Source organism: Terrapene carolina, unplaced genomic scaffold, assembly GCF_002925995.2.
Source record: "Terrapene carolina triunguis isolate 2854851 unplaced genomic scaffold, T_m_triunguis-2.0 Scaffold89, whole genome shotgun sequence".
Classification (NCBI taxonomy): Eukaryota; Metazoa; Chordata; order Testudines; family Emydidae; genus Terrapene; species Terrapene triunguis.
The window spans coordinates 24623342-24638322 of NW_020664440.1; the positions used below are offsets into that span (position 1 = coordinate 24623342).

Consider the following 14981-nt stretch of genomic DNA (forward strand, 5'->3'; position numbering starts at 1 on the left):
TGAGGTAAGCGCCGCCTGGAGTCTGCACCCCTCACCCCCTCCCATGCCCCAACATCCTGCCCCAGCTCTGATCCCCCCCTGCCCTCCGAACCCCTCAGCCCCAGCCCGGAGCCCCCTCCCACACCCTAAATCCCTCATCCCCGGCCCCACACCAGAGCCCGCACCCCTAGCCAGAGCTCTTACCCCCCACACACATACCCCACCCTCTGCCCCATCCCAGAACCCCCTCCCGCACTCTGAACCCCTCAGCCGCATCCTGGAGCCCCCTCCTACACCCCAAATCCCTCATCCCTGGTCCCACAATGGAGCCCGCATCCCCAGCTGGAGCCCTCACCCCCTCCCACACCCGAACCCCCAGAGCCAGCCCGGTGAAAATGAGCAAGTGAGAGAGGATGGGGGAGAGCGAGCGACAGAAGGAGGGGGGATGGAATGAGCAGGGGCAGGGCCTTGGAGAAGGGGTGGGGCAGGACGGAGCCTCAGAGGAGGGGCCGGGCAGAGATGGGGCAAGAGTGTTCAGTTTTGTGTGACTAGAATGTTGACAATCCTAGTTTCCAATAATGTGCTTCTTAGTTTCCTTCCTTGTGACACTTTAGGAACCAAAATATAGAACCTGTTTCCAGAGCAGATTGCTCTTTGGTTTTTCAAGTTGTTATGCTAATTTATATACAGATGAGACAGTTTATAAATACTGTCCACATGCACACGTATGTTGACTTCCTTGAATACTGCGTGCAGATGTGGTCGCCCCATCTCAAAATAGATATATTGGAATTGGAAAAGGTTCAGAAAATGGCAACAAAAATTATTAGAGGTATGGAACAGCTTCCATATGAGGAGCGATTAATAAGACTGGGACTTTTCAGCTTGGAAGAGAGACTGCTAAGGGGGGATATGTTAGACGTCTATAAAATCATGACTGCTGTGGAGAAAGTAAATAACGAAGTGTTATTTACTTATTCTCATAACACAAGAACGAGGGGTCACCAAATGGAATTAATAGGCAACAAATTTAAAACAAACAAAAGGAAGTATTTTTTCACACAATGTGCAGTCAACCTGTAGAACTCCTTGCCAGAGGATGCTGTGAGGGCTAAGACTGTAACAGGGTTTAAAAAAGAACAAGATCAGTTCTATCAACTGATATCTATATATACCTCTTCTCTGCTGCCTCTCTTTTCTGGAACAAAACTATCTACTGTGATTCTAATTGCCTCCTAAGAGCCTTTGCCATTTCTCACTTTGGACAGAGGCCCCCAAGTCTGTCCACCTAAAATTAACATCGAGTAAGGTGGACAAGATGATATTCACAGAAAGGGATTTGCTTCTCCACCTTAAGTGATGTGTAGTAATCTACACACATACTGTACAGTATCCAGTTTTCAATTTGTTTATATTACTGCATGTTTAAGGCCTGATGCTTTTCTGTGTCTTTCATGCCAAATAACATAGCAACTTACTGCAAAATCTGCTTGAATATTCTTTGCTTATGCCACTGCTTCCTACTTGGGTGCAGCCTTACCAACTATCAGTACAAAAATGGCCCTGTGCAGTAGAGCCCCAATTTCTGGAAGCATCTGAGAGTATCATCTGGAGAAACAAACCATACAAGGAGTTAGAACAAAGCCAAAGTTCTTTGTATTCTAGGCAATAAGGGGTCAGAGTTTCAACTGCTCAGCATACACAACCAGAGCCAGATTTTTAAAAGAGCTCAGCACCCAGCAGCTTCCATTGTGACACTTACGGACAAATTTTCAAGAGTTCACACCCATTATGCTGAAGTCTTTTGAATAGCTGGGCCTGTGCACCTACAGAAAAGTATTAGTAAGGAAGATTAACTAGTAAGGAGGATTGTCCACATCTTGGCGTAGCATAATATTAATTAGGGTTACCATACGTCCGGATTTTCCCGGACATGTCCGGCTTTTTGGGCCTCAAATCCCTGTCCGGGAGGAAATCCCCAAAAGCCGGACGTGTCTGGGAAAATAGGGAGGGAGGGGCTGGTGGTGCTCGGCCGGCAGCGCTCGGCCGGGGGCCGGCGCCCCAGGGACCAAGCTGAGCCGGGCGGGAGACGCCGGGGCCAGAGCCTCTTGGCCTGGGCCGGCCGGCCACTAAAAGGAGCCGCTCGGCCGGGGGGGCTGGACTGGGCCGCGCCTCCTCGCGCCCCCCTACCCCAGCCCCAGCTTACCTGCTGCCTGCCTGCTTCAGGCTTCCCGCGAATCAAATGTTCGCAGGAAGCAGCAGAGTTGGGGCGGGGGCGGGGCGGGGCTGGGGGTGGAGTTGGGGCAGGGCAGGGGCCCCGTGGAGTGTCCTCTTTTTGGACACTTAAAATATGGTAACCCTATATTAATTAAATTGTAAGATCCTTGAGCGAGTCTTCCGTTGTGTTTAGAAAGCACCTAATACATTTTGGATGTGTGGAGTGTGAGTCTTGTTTAAGAGTTCAAGAGCAAAGTTGTTTTGTTCAGTGTTTACTGATGCCCTAAGGAGAAGGGGACACAAAATGAATATTTCCTGATACACAAGTGGATATTATCAGCCCAGGTTTATTTTGGCCAGCTTCCTGTTAGAGGTTAATTTTAGCATTAGGGTCCAGTTTGCTGTCAACTGGAGTCTGGCAGTAGAAGCCAGGCCCTCAGTCTAGGAGCTCCTTTTCCTTTGACAGCCTTTCGTTCTCTTGGCTTAGTCTGCCCACTGACGAGCTTTTATAGTTCTGTAGAAGTGTCAGCACGCTCGAGGGCAGCTCCCTCCCTAAGGCTCATTTTGGCTTTCTCCTCCTCTTTTTCCTAGTTGCTCTGTGGTAACTCAGCAGCTAGTTCCTTCCCTCTGAAGGCCATGTGGCTGCCTCAGTATCCTGAACAGGTAAATTTGCATCCTATATACTATGGGGGAAAGATGGAATGCTCCCGTAGTATTTAGAGCTACTTAGAAAATTTCCAGAAGAGTTTATTCATGGAAAACAGACTGAATATATATATATAGAGAGAGAGAGAGAGAGAGAGAAAGAGAGAATATTTTTGTAGTGGGAAAAATAGTAAAAATGTCCCCCCCCATTTTTGATCAGTTCTACTAGTACAGATCATTTCTCATTACTCTTTCACTCATTCATTGATAGGGCATGATTATGGATATGGTTTTGTTATGGTAAAATTAGGCAAAATTCATGGAGCAGTTGTGGTAAAAATGTACAAAATCATGATACTGTCACGGCAGGGCTGAAGCTGAAATCTGAGCCCTGAGATGGGGTGGGGCTGAAGCTGAAGCCAAGGAAGTAATAGAGATGTGTTAAAGTCACGGAATCCAAGACCTCCGTGACCAAATGGTACCTTTAGACATGATACTATCACAGTGTCTAAGTATACAGGAGTTATTAACAAATCGGAGGTATTTTTATTACAAAGTAATCAGAAAAAACTTTCTGTACATTTTTATATGTTAGAGACCCCCTATTACAGATGCTATTGTATGTGTAAAAGTGCATGTTACCAGCATAGTTGTATACGTTTTTTTATCTTTTAGTGATTATTTGTAGAGCTGTTAATTCTTTTCTGTACATATTTTGTAACCAAGGAGAATATTACCCCAGTTAATTTCCAGCCAAACTGTATTTCTGTTTTTTATAATAGACTAATACTTTACATTTCTGAAGAGTTTTTTCTTTTGAGTAGTTTAAGCTTTTTACTAGTATTGATGGATATTATCCCTATTTTACAGATTGGTAAAATGAGGCACAAAGAGCGTCTGGTGCTTAATCACACATGAAGTCTGTTGCTAATGTCTGAATAGAACCCAGATCTCTTGATTCCTAGTCCTGTGTATTTAACCACTAGACTATTCTTCCTAAGTCTAGTTTACTAAAACTTATTTATTGAACAGATTAATATTAATAACCATTTTAATTTCTTCTATGAAATATTATTTACCCGGTCTCTGGCCTTTCCAGATTATTCAAGTCAAAATCGCTGGTTTTATTTGTTGTACCAAGTTCCTTCCATTGAGCATATCCTTTCTGTTCTTTGGTAGTAGCTTTAGAGCTATTCTGTGGCTGGTTAGTTAAAATTGAATGGACTGTGAAATAACAAAGTTAAAGATACAGTAAATCCATGTTACTACAGAATTTAATAGCTGTCTTTTTCTAGCCAAAATATAACATGGGCATCAGAATGTTTCTGAATTCCTAAGTTAGGTGTTTCCTACTACAGAGCAGACAAACTTAAACAAATTGTTAAGTTATCCATGGAAAAATCAAGTTTAATAGAGATAACTATTAGGTCTATTCAGCAGAAAGTTTGAGTTCTGCAGTTTCAGCCAATGAGCCTTGATAGGCTTTTGTGACAGCTGAGTGTGATTCAGGAGCTGAAAGTCTCTTTGTAATGTTCCCATAGAAAATGGACTCCAGGCATTGGAAATCCCAGACTAGTGACAAGAAAGAAGTCCTATTACTCTTTGTCTTGTTATACCAATGGAGTGAGTGTAAGAGAATTTCCCCCAAAGTTTATCTTTATATCTTCCCTCAAACCCCTCCCCCCCCAAATCTGAAGGTGGTATGCATTCCTGTATTATCTAGTTCTCTGAGACTATTTTTTTAAGTTAAATGTTATAGTGGTTTTATTGAGCTAAAATTATACTTATAAACTTGGTAAAAGCCAGCATCCTATTTTTCCTAAAATAAAAGTTTCTCTATGTTGATCTTTTTATATTTTTTCTCTAAAATATCAAAGCACTGTTTGGGACTAAGGGATGGCACATTTAAATTCAGAAAACAAAACTAATTTTGAGTTGCCAGATTACTAAAATGTGTTTGAAATCTCTGTCCAAACTTTATTTTTTGACACTCCAGTCACTTAGAAATAGCCAGTTTTTTTAATTGTAGAAAACAGTAGTATATGACAAGATTCAGCCTGGAACTGATTTTTACAGCCAAATTGTTCCATTTATTTTATTTCTTTATTTATTCAGGTTTTTTTTTTAGAAATATAAGTACAGGTGCCCACCCAGTGGTCCAGGCTCCTATCCCATAACTTAGAAATCACAGTATAAACATAAACAGAGGTCTGTCCATAAATATATCTACCTTAGCTCATACCCTCTTCAACAACCTTAACATTCAAATGGGTTTTGCAAATCTGGGCTCTGACAAACATAATGGGGAGCAAGTTCCAAAATCCAGGACCCCTCTCAGACACTACCCTGCCAGCGATTTCCTCTCATAGACCAATGAAAATAGATGTGTATAACAGAAGTGCTGACAATCTTAATCTGGTGGCAAGAAGTTCTGATTACAACATACTTCTAAATTAAATAGTCTTTCAGGAATATCGTGTTGCTGTTTCTAGAATTTAAAATGTGAGGTTTGTGTATATTCGGGAACAACCAATATCTGCTGCAGAAGGCTAGGATTTATTATGCCACCAGAGCAAATAGGTGTCCAGATCCTCTTAGCAACTTTGAAAAATCTCACCATAAATCTTTAAGTTCAGAAGAAAAAATATGCAAGTCACTTACCTAGAGGTTGCTGATGAGTTCAGACCCATCCCGTTGGCAATAACTCAAAATGGAACCATACTTCTACGAGCAAAGGAGAGCTCCTGTGTTAGCTCTCTCTCCCCGACCCCTCTTGCCAGATGTCCCATTGACTTCATTAAGCCTTGGATCAGGTTTTTGTGTATATACTTATAGTTGATTTGGTATCAGAATTGGTGGAGCTTTTAGGGAGACCTGAAGGTCATTTATGGGATGATCTGTTGCCCTAGTGCTATTTTTGCCACTACTGTTGTTTTCTTCTCGATGGATTGTCGATAGTTATTCATGCATTTGCCATGTACAGTTGTTTATTGGTAGAATATGAATTATTCTCTTTTTCGCTGCTGTAGAGTTGTTTCCTTATATAACATATAGTGACGTGGGGAAGGAGAATGTTTTGTAAACAACAAGCGTAGCATTCAAGCATACCTCTATGTCAGGGTGACTTTTAAAATTCTTTTTATGTTTTATTTTAGATTGTACTTGATCAGTTCACACTTCACTGTTGTGAATGTGTTCGTGGAGAGTTAAATAAATATATATTTAAGCCCAACCGAGAAGACTGAGTGTGGTGTTTCTTAATTGTGTCCTGGCTTGAAGAGTTCTTCTTAAAAATTTGGCTTAAAATAACTGATAAATAAGAATTTGACTTTTAAAAAGTATACTTTACTGTACACTCAGTGCAGTTATGAAAGTGTGCAACTTAACTCAAAATGTAAGTACATAGTACAAGGGTTAATGTACATACATGGGGGGGGTATAGTCTCTTGAGCTCTGTGTGCATTCTAACTCTTGTTAATGTTAATATGAGTTGCACACATTTATTAAGGGAAGGCTATGTCCTAAATAAGTAACTTGGTAGCATTACTGTATTGCATACATTTTATATAACAGGGTTCAAAAAAGAACTAGATAAATTCATGGTGGATAGGTCCATCCATGGCTATTAGCCAGGACTGGCAGGGATGGAGTCCCTAGCCTCTGTTTGCCCAAAGCTGGAATGGGCAACAGTGGATGGGGGAGGGATAGCTCAGTGGTTTGAGCATTGACCTACTAAACCCACAGTTGTGAGTTCAATCCTTGAGGGGACCATTTAGGGACCTGGGGCAAAAATCTGTCTGGGGATTGGTCTTGTTTTGAGCAAGGGGTTGGACTAGATGACCTCCTGATGTCCCTTCCAACCCTGATATTCTGTGATTCTATGATACCTGTTCTGTTCATTCCCTCTGAAGCACCTGGCATTGGCCACTGTCAGAAGACAGGACACTGGGATAGATTGACTTTTGGTCTGATACAGTATGGCCGTTCTTATGGTTAACACAGTTCACATTAAAAATTTGAATCCAGCTTTATTCTAAATTGTTTTAAAGTGCTGTTGTAGACGAGAGTAAGCAACACATCACATCACAGACAGAAAGCCAGATTGATATGTTTTCACTTAATTAAAAAGTATGTCATGTCACAAATGCTGCTATTCCAAATCTAAAATGTTGTAGTGCTTAAACACTGCACAAACAAATAGTTTGTTCCTCTGCTGCTCTTGTCATGAGGTTGGGGTGTGTTGCTTGAAGCAGCATTAACTAGTTCTGGGCTCCTGGCTAAATATTGCTGTAGGACTCAACCTGAAGAAACTGTAGTACTAAAGGAAGTTGGAGATAGTGAAACAGTGCAGAGTGGCCAGTCATTTATGTGGATACCTCTTGCCTCCATGGGTTTGATGGGATGATCAAGGCCAATGTATTTTAATAAGTTACAGTGAACACCAATAAACTGAACTGATTTGGTTTTAGTAATTCACATGTATGTTGGCATTTTAGAAATGATACTGTCATGTGATTTGGGAATGTCCTAATACCTTGATATTTTGGAGAGAGAGCCTGCAATGCAAAATATTAGAGGAAATACAAGGTGAAAATATCTTGTTGTCCCTTGTGCTATTTTTGCTAGGGGATGTCAGCCATAGAAAGCACTCCAGAAATATGTAGAAATGGGAAAAAACTTTCTCTTTTGATAGCAAAGTGGATAATTTGCAGGCATTTGAAAGATTAGAATCTTTCCTCTGTAGATGAATGATTCAGAACTATGATAAGTATTGAAACGACATACAAAAATGAAGAAAAATCTAACATACTTTGAAAAGATTTATAGACCATTACTCACTACCCTGATAAAGACGAGAATAGTAATAACAAATAAATTACCATAATATATGTAATTGGAAGCAGCAAAACATCCTCCTTTAACTCTACTTCATAAACAAAATCTTGCATTTTTCCAAGAAATGCTGTGTATTTTAACATATTTTTCTAATTCGTATTTATTGTAATTTTTATATCTAAATGTCTTAAAACCATATATTTTGATTTTTTAAAAATTTATATAAGTGTAAGTTGTATAATTTTTTTCCCCAAAGAAGAACAAAAATTTACTGTTCATGTGCTGAATCTGTAAGCACTTACAAGGACTATTCTATGACTTGATCATTACACTGTTCTGAAATGTCAAACTATCGAAGCAAAAGAAGTGCACAGTGAAAACATTTTGTTAATCAAAACCCTGATTAAATAAAATAAGAGTGCAGCTTCCATGTCATGGAAGCTGATGTAGGGCGGTGGAGGCAGATTGTATATTGTTCTTACTGGATCAGGACCTTAAGTAGTTACCGTAAAATCTGTTAAAGTAATATTAAAAATTACTTTCTGACTGCCTTGACACTTGATGACTGCACTTCACTCTGTGAAACGTTTCTGGCTACAAATCAATGCTTCTTTCCAAAAACCATTCCCTGTGCTATCTGTCTATCATGTAGCGGTATTTTTTCCCCAATATGTTATAGTAGGCAAAAAAGTTTAATCTGCATCTTAAAAATAATTGGTTTTGTTCTAACTGATTTTAACTAAGAATGTATTTTATCACAGCATTTAAAAAATGTAGTAAAGTGAACAGACATTGGTACAACTCTATATTTTTAATTCTTCTATTGTATTAGGTCACTACGAGAGTTATTTCTTTAGTGATACTAGATTCTGGAGTATGTTGAGATGTGTCTGAAATGGACCATTTGCAGTGTGAGTCAGAACATTCACCATGAGTCATACCAACCAATAAAAAATAAATTGTGTGTAAATAGCCATGTATGGTATTTGCATTTGAGCTACACTTAATATTGTCTTTTTCAGTTGAGTAGTTCATTTTTGCACCCTTCATTATGTTTGTGTGTCTCTGGGAGGGGGTTAACGTGAGAATGGATGCTAGGGTTCAAAATTCTTTGTCTTAAAATCCAACCCTGAAAACACTTTCTGAAGAAAAAAACATATCTGCTGAGGGAGAAAGGGAGCTTGAAATTCTGTCTGTTCATAGGGATATCTTTTCCATTGCATAAATGTTTTTTCTAATAAATCTTTCTCATTAGAATGTTATAATAATTTGCAAAATATTGTTTGGAATTTGGTTTCTTAAAATACATAAGTTTTTTTACTAAATAAAGAATGAAAAAATTTATAATCACAAGTTCTGTTTTTCCTGGGTTTTCCTTTTAGATGTAAATGAAACTAATCTTATCTTTTTTGATTCACTTTACTGGAATATGATGATTCCTTCTGTAATGTGATACACATTTCAGAAAACGAATTAGGTCTTGAGAAACTAAGAGGGGTCAAACAAAATTAGTTTTAGGATTCAAAGAGCCAGTATTACAAAATATTTGTAGTTTAAGTCATTTAAAACCCATATAAATCCAAAGCAGAGTAGAAAATATGTTGAGCTAAATTAATTGTATTAGCAAATATTTAAGGTTTCATAAAAAGGCCACAGAAAAATTTCTCTGAAAAATTCTGTTACACCTCATTATAGATCGTTAAAGGCACTATTTTGAAAATTGTCTTTGATTATATTATTTTCTTGCAAATTACAGAGTGCAGTATCTTAGCTTTAACTTGGATAATGAAAATAATTTTTTTGAGAATGTAGCTTTCTGTAGAATTACAAAGAATGTCAGCAGGTGAGATTTAATTTAATCCGTTGAGTACTCAAGAAGCATTCTGAGACAGTCGCCAAAAAGTGACAGGATTAGCACTTGCAGTTTATTGACAGGATGCCTAATAGATCAGACTATTATCAGAGTGTGTAATGCTTTAAAAAATATAAATAGTGTCAAATTTAAATGATGAGAATATACACATTTATTAAAATACTGAAAGATGAGATGAATTTATTTTTGTAAAGATAATAGCGCAGTGTCAGTGCAGCAAAGGTAGATGGGGATTACATGTTGACAACTTGATGGTAATGCATGTCCTACCTTGCCAGAGGCATGCATGTGAAAAATAAAATTAATATATATATACATGTATGTTAGAGAGAGAGCAATAATCTGTCATAACCTATATCATTCTCGGTTTAAAAAGTCCATGAAGAGCTAGTTAATTTGATGTCTTACAAGATTTTAGTGTCTAAGAATACAAACTCCCATTGTACTCCCTAACCCTATTGAGAGTTCTGTCCAAGTTTAGCTAACCATGAGATCTTGTCTATTCTACCAGATTATCATTAAACTCCTATCCAACTGCTCTTAACAAAACAAAACAAAACAAAAAAAGACGGTTTTTCCTTTCACTTTCCACCAGTATAATCTAAATAACTTCATGGCGCTACTCCAGATTTACACCAGTATCAGTGTAAGTAGGAGACTAAAGAGGCCATTTGTGTATTGCTTTATCTGTGGGCCATGAATTGAATGATCTACATTAAAACAGTTGTAATTCAGTGGGGATGTTTTTAATTTGCTGCCTGTTCTCTTTACCTCTGAGGGGAGAATTTTGTTAAATGCTGTAATATTTTAGAACATGTTTTCTTGGTTAAGGCTTGGATCATATTTTAAAATTAGTTAGAAGGGGAAGGAAATCGTATAAATACTTTGGAATTCAGATAAGCACTGCACATAGGAAATAAGTACTTTAATTTGGGGTGCCTACAATGGGTAGGTCAAGCTGATAAAAATAAAAGAGCAGATCCAACTTTAAATATTGATTACATGTTTTTGGAAACACTCTCCTGGTATTGCCCCCCTCCATTTGAAAATATATTTTGATGAAGCTGAAACATGCAATGGCTTAAATATTCCACAGGGGGTCATGAAGTAGTTGTTAGAATCATTAATACTTGGATAAAAGTAAAGAAACATGGTGTGCAAGTCTCTAAGTACCAGTTAATATGATTTTGGATGTGACTGTTACAATGCCATAAAATAGGTGTTAATGAGTTAGGAACTTTTATCTTCTATTTCTATGTCTGAACAAAAATATTACTATGTATGAAATAGAGATAATTTACAGTAATGAGCTAATCTACATAATATCTTCCCAGCACCTTGTCCACCCCCACCCTCTTTCTGTTTCCTCAAGGAATACTCAGAGAGATGGAGCATGTAGTGTCTCTTGAGCTTTAAGTCTTTATACAGAGCCAAATTCCAGACGTGGAATGTCATGCAGGACAGAATTTGTCCAATTGCTGTGATGCATATTTATATATTTAAATATCAAAATTAAAATATTGTCACCAATTCCACTGATAGCAATGATGAAAATGTATGGAGTATACTTGGTGTGCCTTTTCTAAAGCTAGTATTTTACTGTGTTACAGAGCAAGTAGGGATTTCTTACCCATAGTAATAATGTCATGTACTCACATATCGTACTGTAAAAAGTTTAAATTAGGATACAGTATTGGCATAGTACTATCTGACATATTGACCTAACCACTCTTCAGATTGCAACACATTTTAATAAAGAAATTACCACTAGCATGTGCACATATATTTGCACACTCTCTCTCTCTCTCTCTCTCTCTGTATGTATTACACGCAAACCCTAATTGCGAATTATAAGTTGTCAAAATATCTTCAATTGACTTCACACATTTTAAGGTAAACAGTTTATCTCAGATGTTTTTTCATGCTAATGTGCATCCCTGTTTTGTGGTGGTTATAAATTTTTGCTCATGAGGGGCGAAATTTCTGCTGGCATAACTCAGCTGAATTCAGTGGGGTTAAATGAGCAGAGAATTTGGCTTTAGGTTTTTAATAACTACTCTAGTATACTCTAAATAATCTAGTTCAGCTATAACAGTAGTAGTGGGTCTGATCCTGCTTCCACTGAAGTCTTTGAGCTCTTATGGATGAAAGTTGCTTTGCATGTGCAAAGTATATTGATTTCAGTACATGCAGGATCTGGTCTAATGTGTGCTCTGCTGGAGCCTATCAAAGTAAAGATTCAGGCCCCGATTCAAAACAGTGATTAAGCGCTTGCTTAATTTTAAGCATGTTCTTAACTGCTGTCCTGACTAGGGATGCCTTCCTGAATTGGAGCTTTAATCTGAAGACCTTAAGTAGGAAGACTTAGTGAAATGAATGGGAGTTTTTGCCTGTATGAGGTCACATGTCAAGCTTTGAAGAGGTAATATTTTTCATATAAAGACTGGAGCACTGATCCATTTAATGGCTTTCACTGGAATTAGATTTTGAACACAATATTTATACAATTTTTCCAGATTAATGTTAAACTAATGAGAGAGAACGTTGGAGCAGCTGGATTAATTTGTACACTAAACCTTTGTGATTAATGTGGAACATGTTGATCACCCATGAGCTTGATGTGCAATGATTTGAGAAGAGCATTTCCTCAATAAATGCCCCACTGAACCATTAGGATTGCAGTTTCAATCATATGCAGCGTTTTTTTTGCCAGGTTGCCAGGACCTACGTAAATGTCATATGAGAAGTTTAAAAAACTGCTTCCTATTAAAAATGACAGGATAAAGATAATTTAATCAATACATTAGTGCTTCAAAGCAATGTTTAATTAAGCATCTCAGAATTTGTTTTATAAAATGTCACGCCAGCTTTCTATGATTGATTTGTTCTATTATAAATTGACAACCTCCCAATGTAGTTTTCCCATTATTTTTCTTCCTTTACTATTACTATGCATTTTTATATAACCTACATCAGCCATAAACGGCAGGAACAAAACACAATTGAAAAGAGAGATCTATTTTTGTTCTGCATCAATATTCAAGAAGACTCTTATAAACCAACCACAATGCTAAAGTTGTCTATTTATTCAGCATTATGCCGTTGTCTTCTACCATATAAGGCTCTAGTTGTAAAGATTTTCACAGCCATGAAATAATCTAAAACTTCAGGTTTTATATATGTACAGTAGTAAGTCAGTGACAGGAAGTCTGTGGCAGTTGCTTGGCCAGTCACATCTATAATATATTAAGGAAGAATAAGTGTTTTATAAAACTGCCTAAAAATATATGTGATAAAATTCTTGGAGACACTTTTGTGTGAAAGTGAGCATAGTAGCTAAAATGTTTATTTTTAAGTAGAGGAAAATCAAAGTGATTCAACCAGTGGGTCTTACTTGATATATCTTGTAAGCCCAAGCTACAGTATCTGTGAGTATAAAAATGTAGTTGTTGAGCCTTTAACACTACTGTGTGTTTAACCCTCCACCAGCCAAATAGTTCTGTGCTTCATCTGGGAGACGAAGAGGATAACATCCTTGACAATTTCTTTATTAAGCTCTCTAGTGAATATAATATCTGATGCTATCCAAGGGCTGCTGCTTAGCTGAATCATGGCCAGGTGTAACATGTTCTTAATTTGTTAAGTGATTTTTGCCGTAAAATGTATTTTCACCTTTGGATATGTACTTGAGGGACTACTGTCAACAGAAATAAAAAGACAGTAGAGCAACCTGCCCAAAGGTTCTGTTATTGCAGGATCAGTTGCACAAATGGGAACATTGTGTATGGTAGCTCCATTAATCTATTTTTGACATATGTGGGTATATCATTCTCCTTATTCTAATCCACGTCTGAAGATATGAAGTGGACAACAGCCAGAAAAGTAAAACTGCTCTGATAGTTCTGCATTTGTGTGTGTATAGGTATTCATATGGAATAGGTTCTTACTGTACATTGTCTGTCCATTGGAATTGAGCACCTTAGGTAATAAATCAACATTTTTTAAAATGTAACCAAACTCCATGTAATAGAAGAAAGTCAGCTTCAAGAACGATTAATGAAAGTTGTCTTACTCTGTGATGACATTTTCTGACCATTTGGGGCGGCATTACTATCACACTTATCCAAAGGCATGCTTTTTTTGAAGGTTTCATATCACTTAGGAAACTTCAGAAAGATAAGGTTATACTCTTTTTATACCCATTTTACATAGTAGACCTCCTGAAGTAGACAGGTTAAGCAATTTGCTAAGATCTTAGAGATGGTCATTTGCAGAGCTGGGAATAGAACCCTGGATTCCCCATTCTAACACCCCTAAAGCATTCAGTAAGATAAATCAAAATGCAGTATCACACTGAGGGAGGAACAACATAAGGAGTGTAGGGGAAATTTCAAGTGATGGAAGTGGCACTGATTTTCTAGACTGCTGTTTTCTTTTGGTTTGAGAATATTAAAAAGTTGTAAGCTTACATAAATATGGCTTTATATATGTTATAGCTATAGCCATATTATCAGCTCCGATTTGGTCTGTCTTCCCTCTTGTATATTTTTAAATTTTGCTCATGTTTGCCTTCTTACTCTTAAGAAAATTGATGTTGTTTGCAGTGTTGTTGCAGCCAGGCTATGAGCCACTCTTGGTCACAGAATATGAGAGAGAAAGTGGGTGAGGTAATATCTTTTACTGGACTGTCTTCTGTTAGTGGAAGGGGACAAACTTTCAAGCTTCACGGAGCTTCTCTTCAGGTTTGGAGAAGGAAAGCTAGAGTGGCCAAGCTAATAAGATGGGACAAATCGTTAAGCATAATGGGTTCACGTGTGTTGTGGGAGATCACTTAATATGAAGTGGGCATCTCTACAGTCATAGGACAACGGAGGGTTAGTAGGCAGCAGGGCGTGTACAAGTTGTTGTAATGGGCCATAAAACCAGTGTCTCTGTTAAGTCCATGTTTTTTAGTGTCCAGTGGAGTTATGAATTTAAGTTCCCAGGCTTGTCTTTTGAAGGTGTTGTGCATGTTTCCTTTGAGGACGAAGACTGAGAGGTCAGATATCGAGTGATCACTTTGTGAAAAGTGTTCACCTGTGAATGATAGGGTGTTTTTTTGTCTTATCATTTTTCTATGTGAGTTAATCTGAGAGTGTAATGATTGTCTAGTTTCACCCACATGGCAGTTGTAGGGGCATTTGATGCACTGGATGAGGTACACCACATGTTGTGAAAGGCATGTGTTGGACCCATGCATCTTGAAAGTGGGGGTATTGATCATTGTAGCAGGGGAAGTATATCTGCATGTTTTGCACCTGTTGGTCTGGTAGGGTCTGGTGCCGCTTTGAGTTGCTGAGTCCTATCCCCCTATCCCTGTGGGGAGCTTGCCGAGATTGGGGGGGGGGGATGTTGTTTGAAGGCCAGAAGGGAGAGAGGGTTCAAGAAAGAT

At 38.2% G+C, this 14981-nt stretch overlaps 1 protein-coding gene across 1 annotated transcript in view; it reads left to right on the top strand.

Moving 5' to 3' along the window:
• The window catches only part of ERC2 (ELKS/RAB6-interacting/CAST family member 2), a 633577-nt gene that overhangs the window by 326369 nt on the left and 292227 nt on the right, over nt 1–14981 (top strand). The window contains exon 8 of the mRNA XM_026650452.1: nt 2788–2859. Within this exon, the coding sequence (XP_026506237.1) occupies nt 2788–2859 (72 nt within the window). The remainder of the gene's footprint in view (nt 1–2787; nt 2860–14981) is intronic.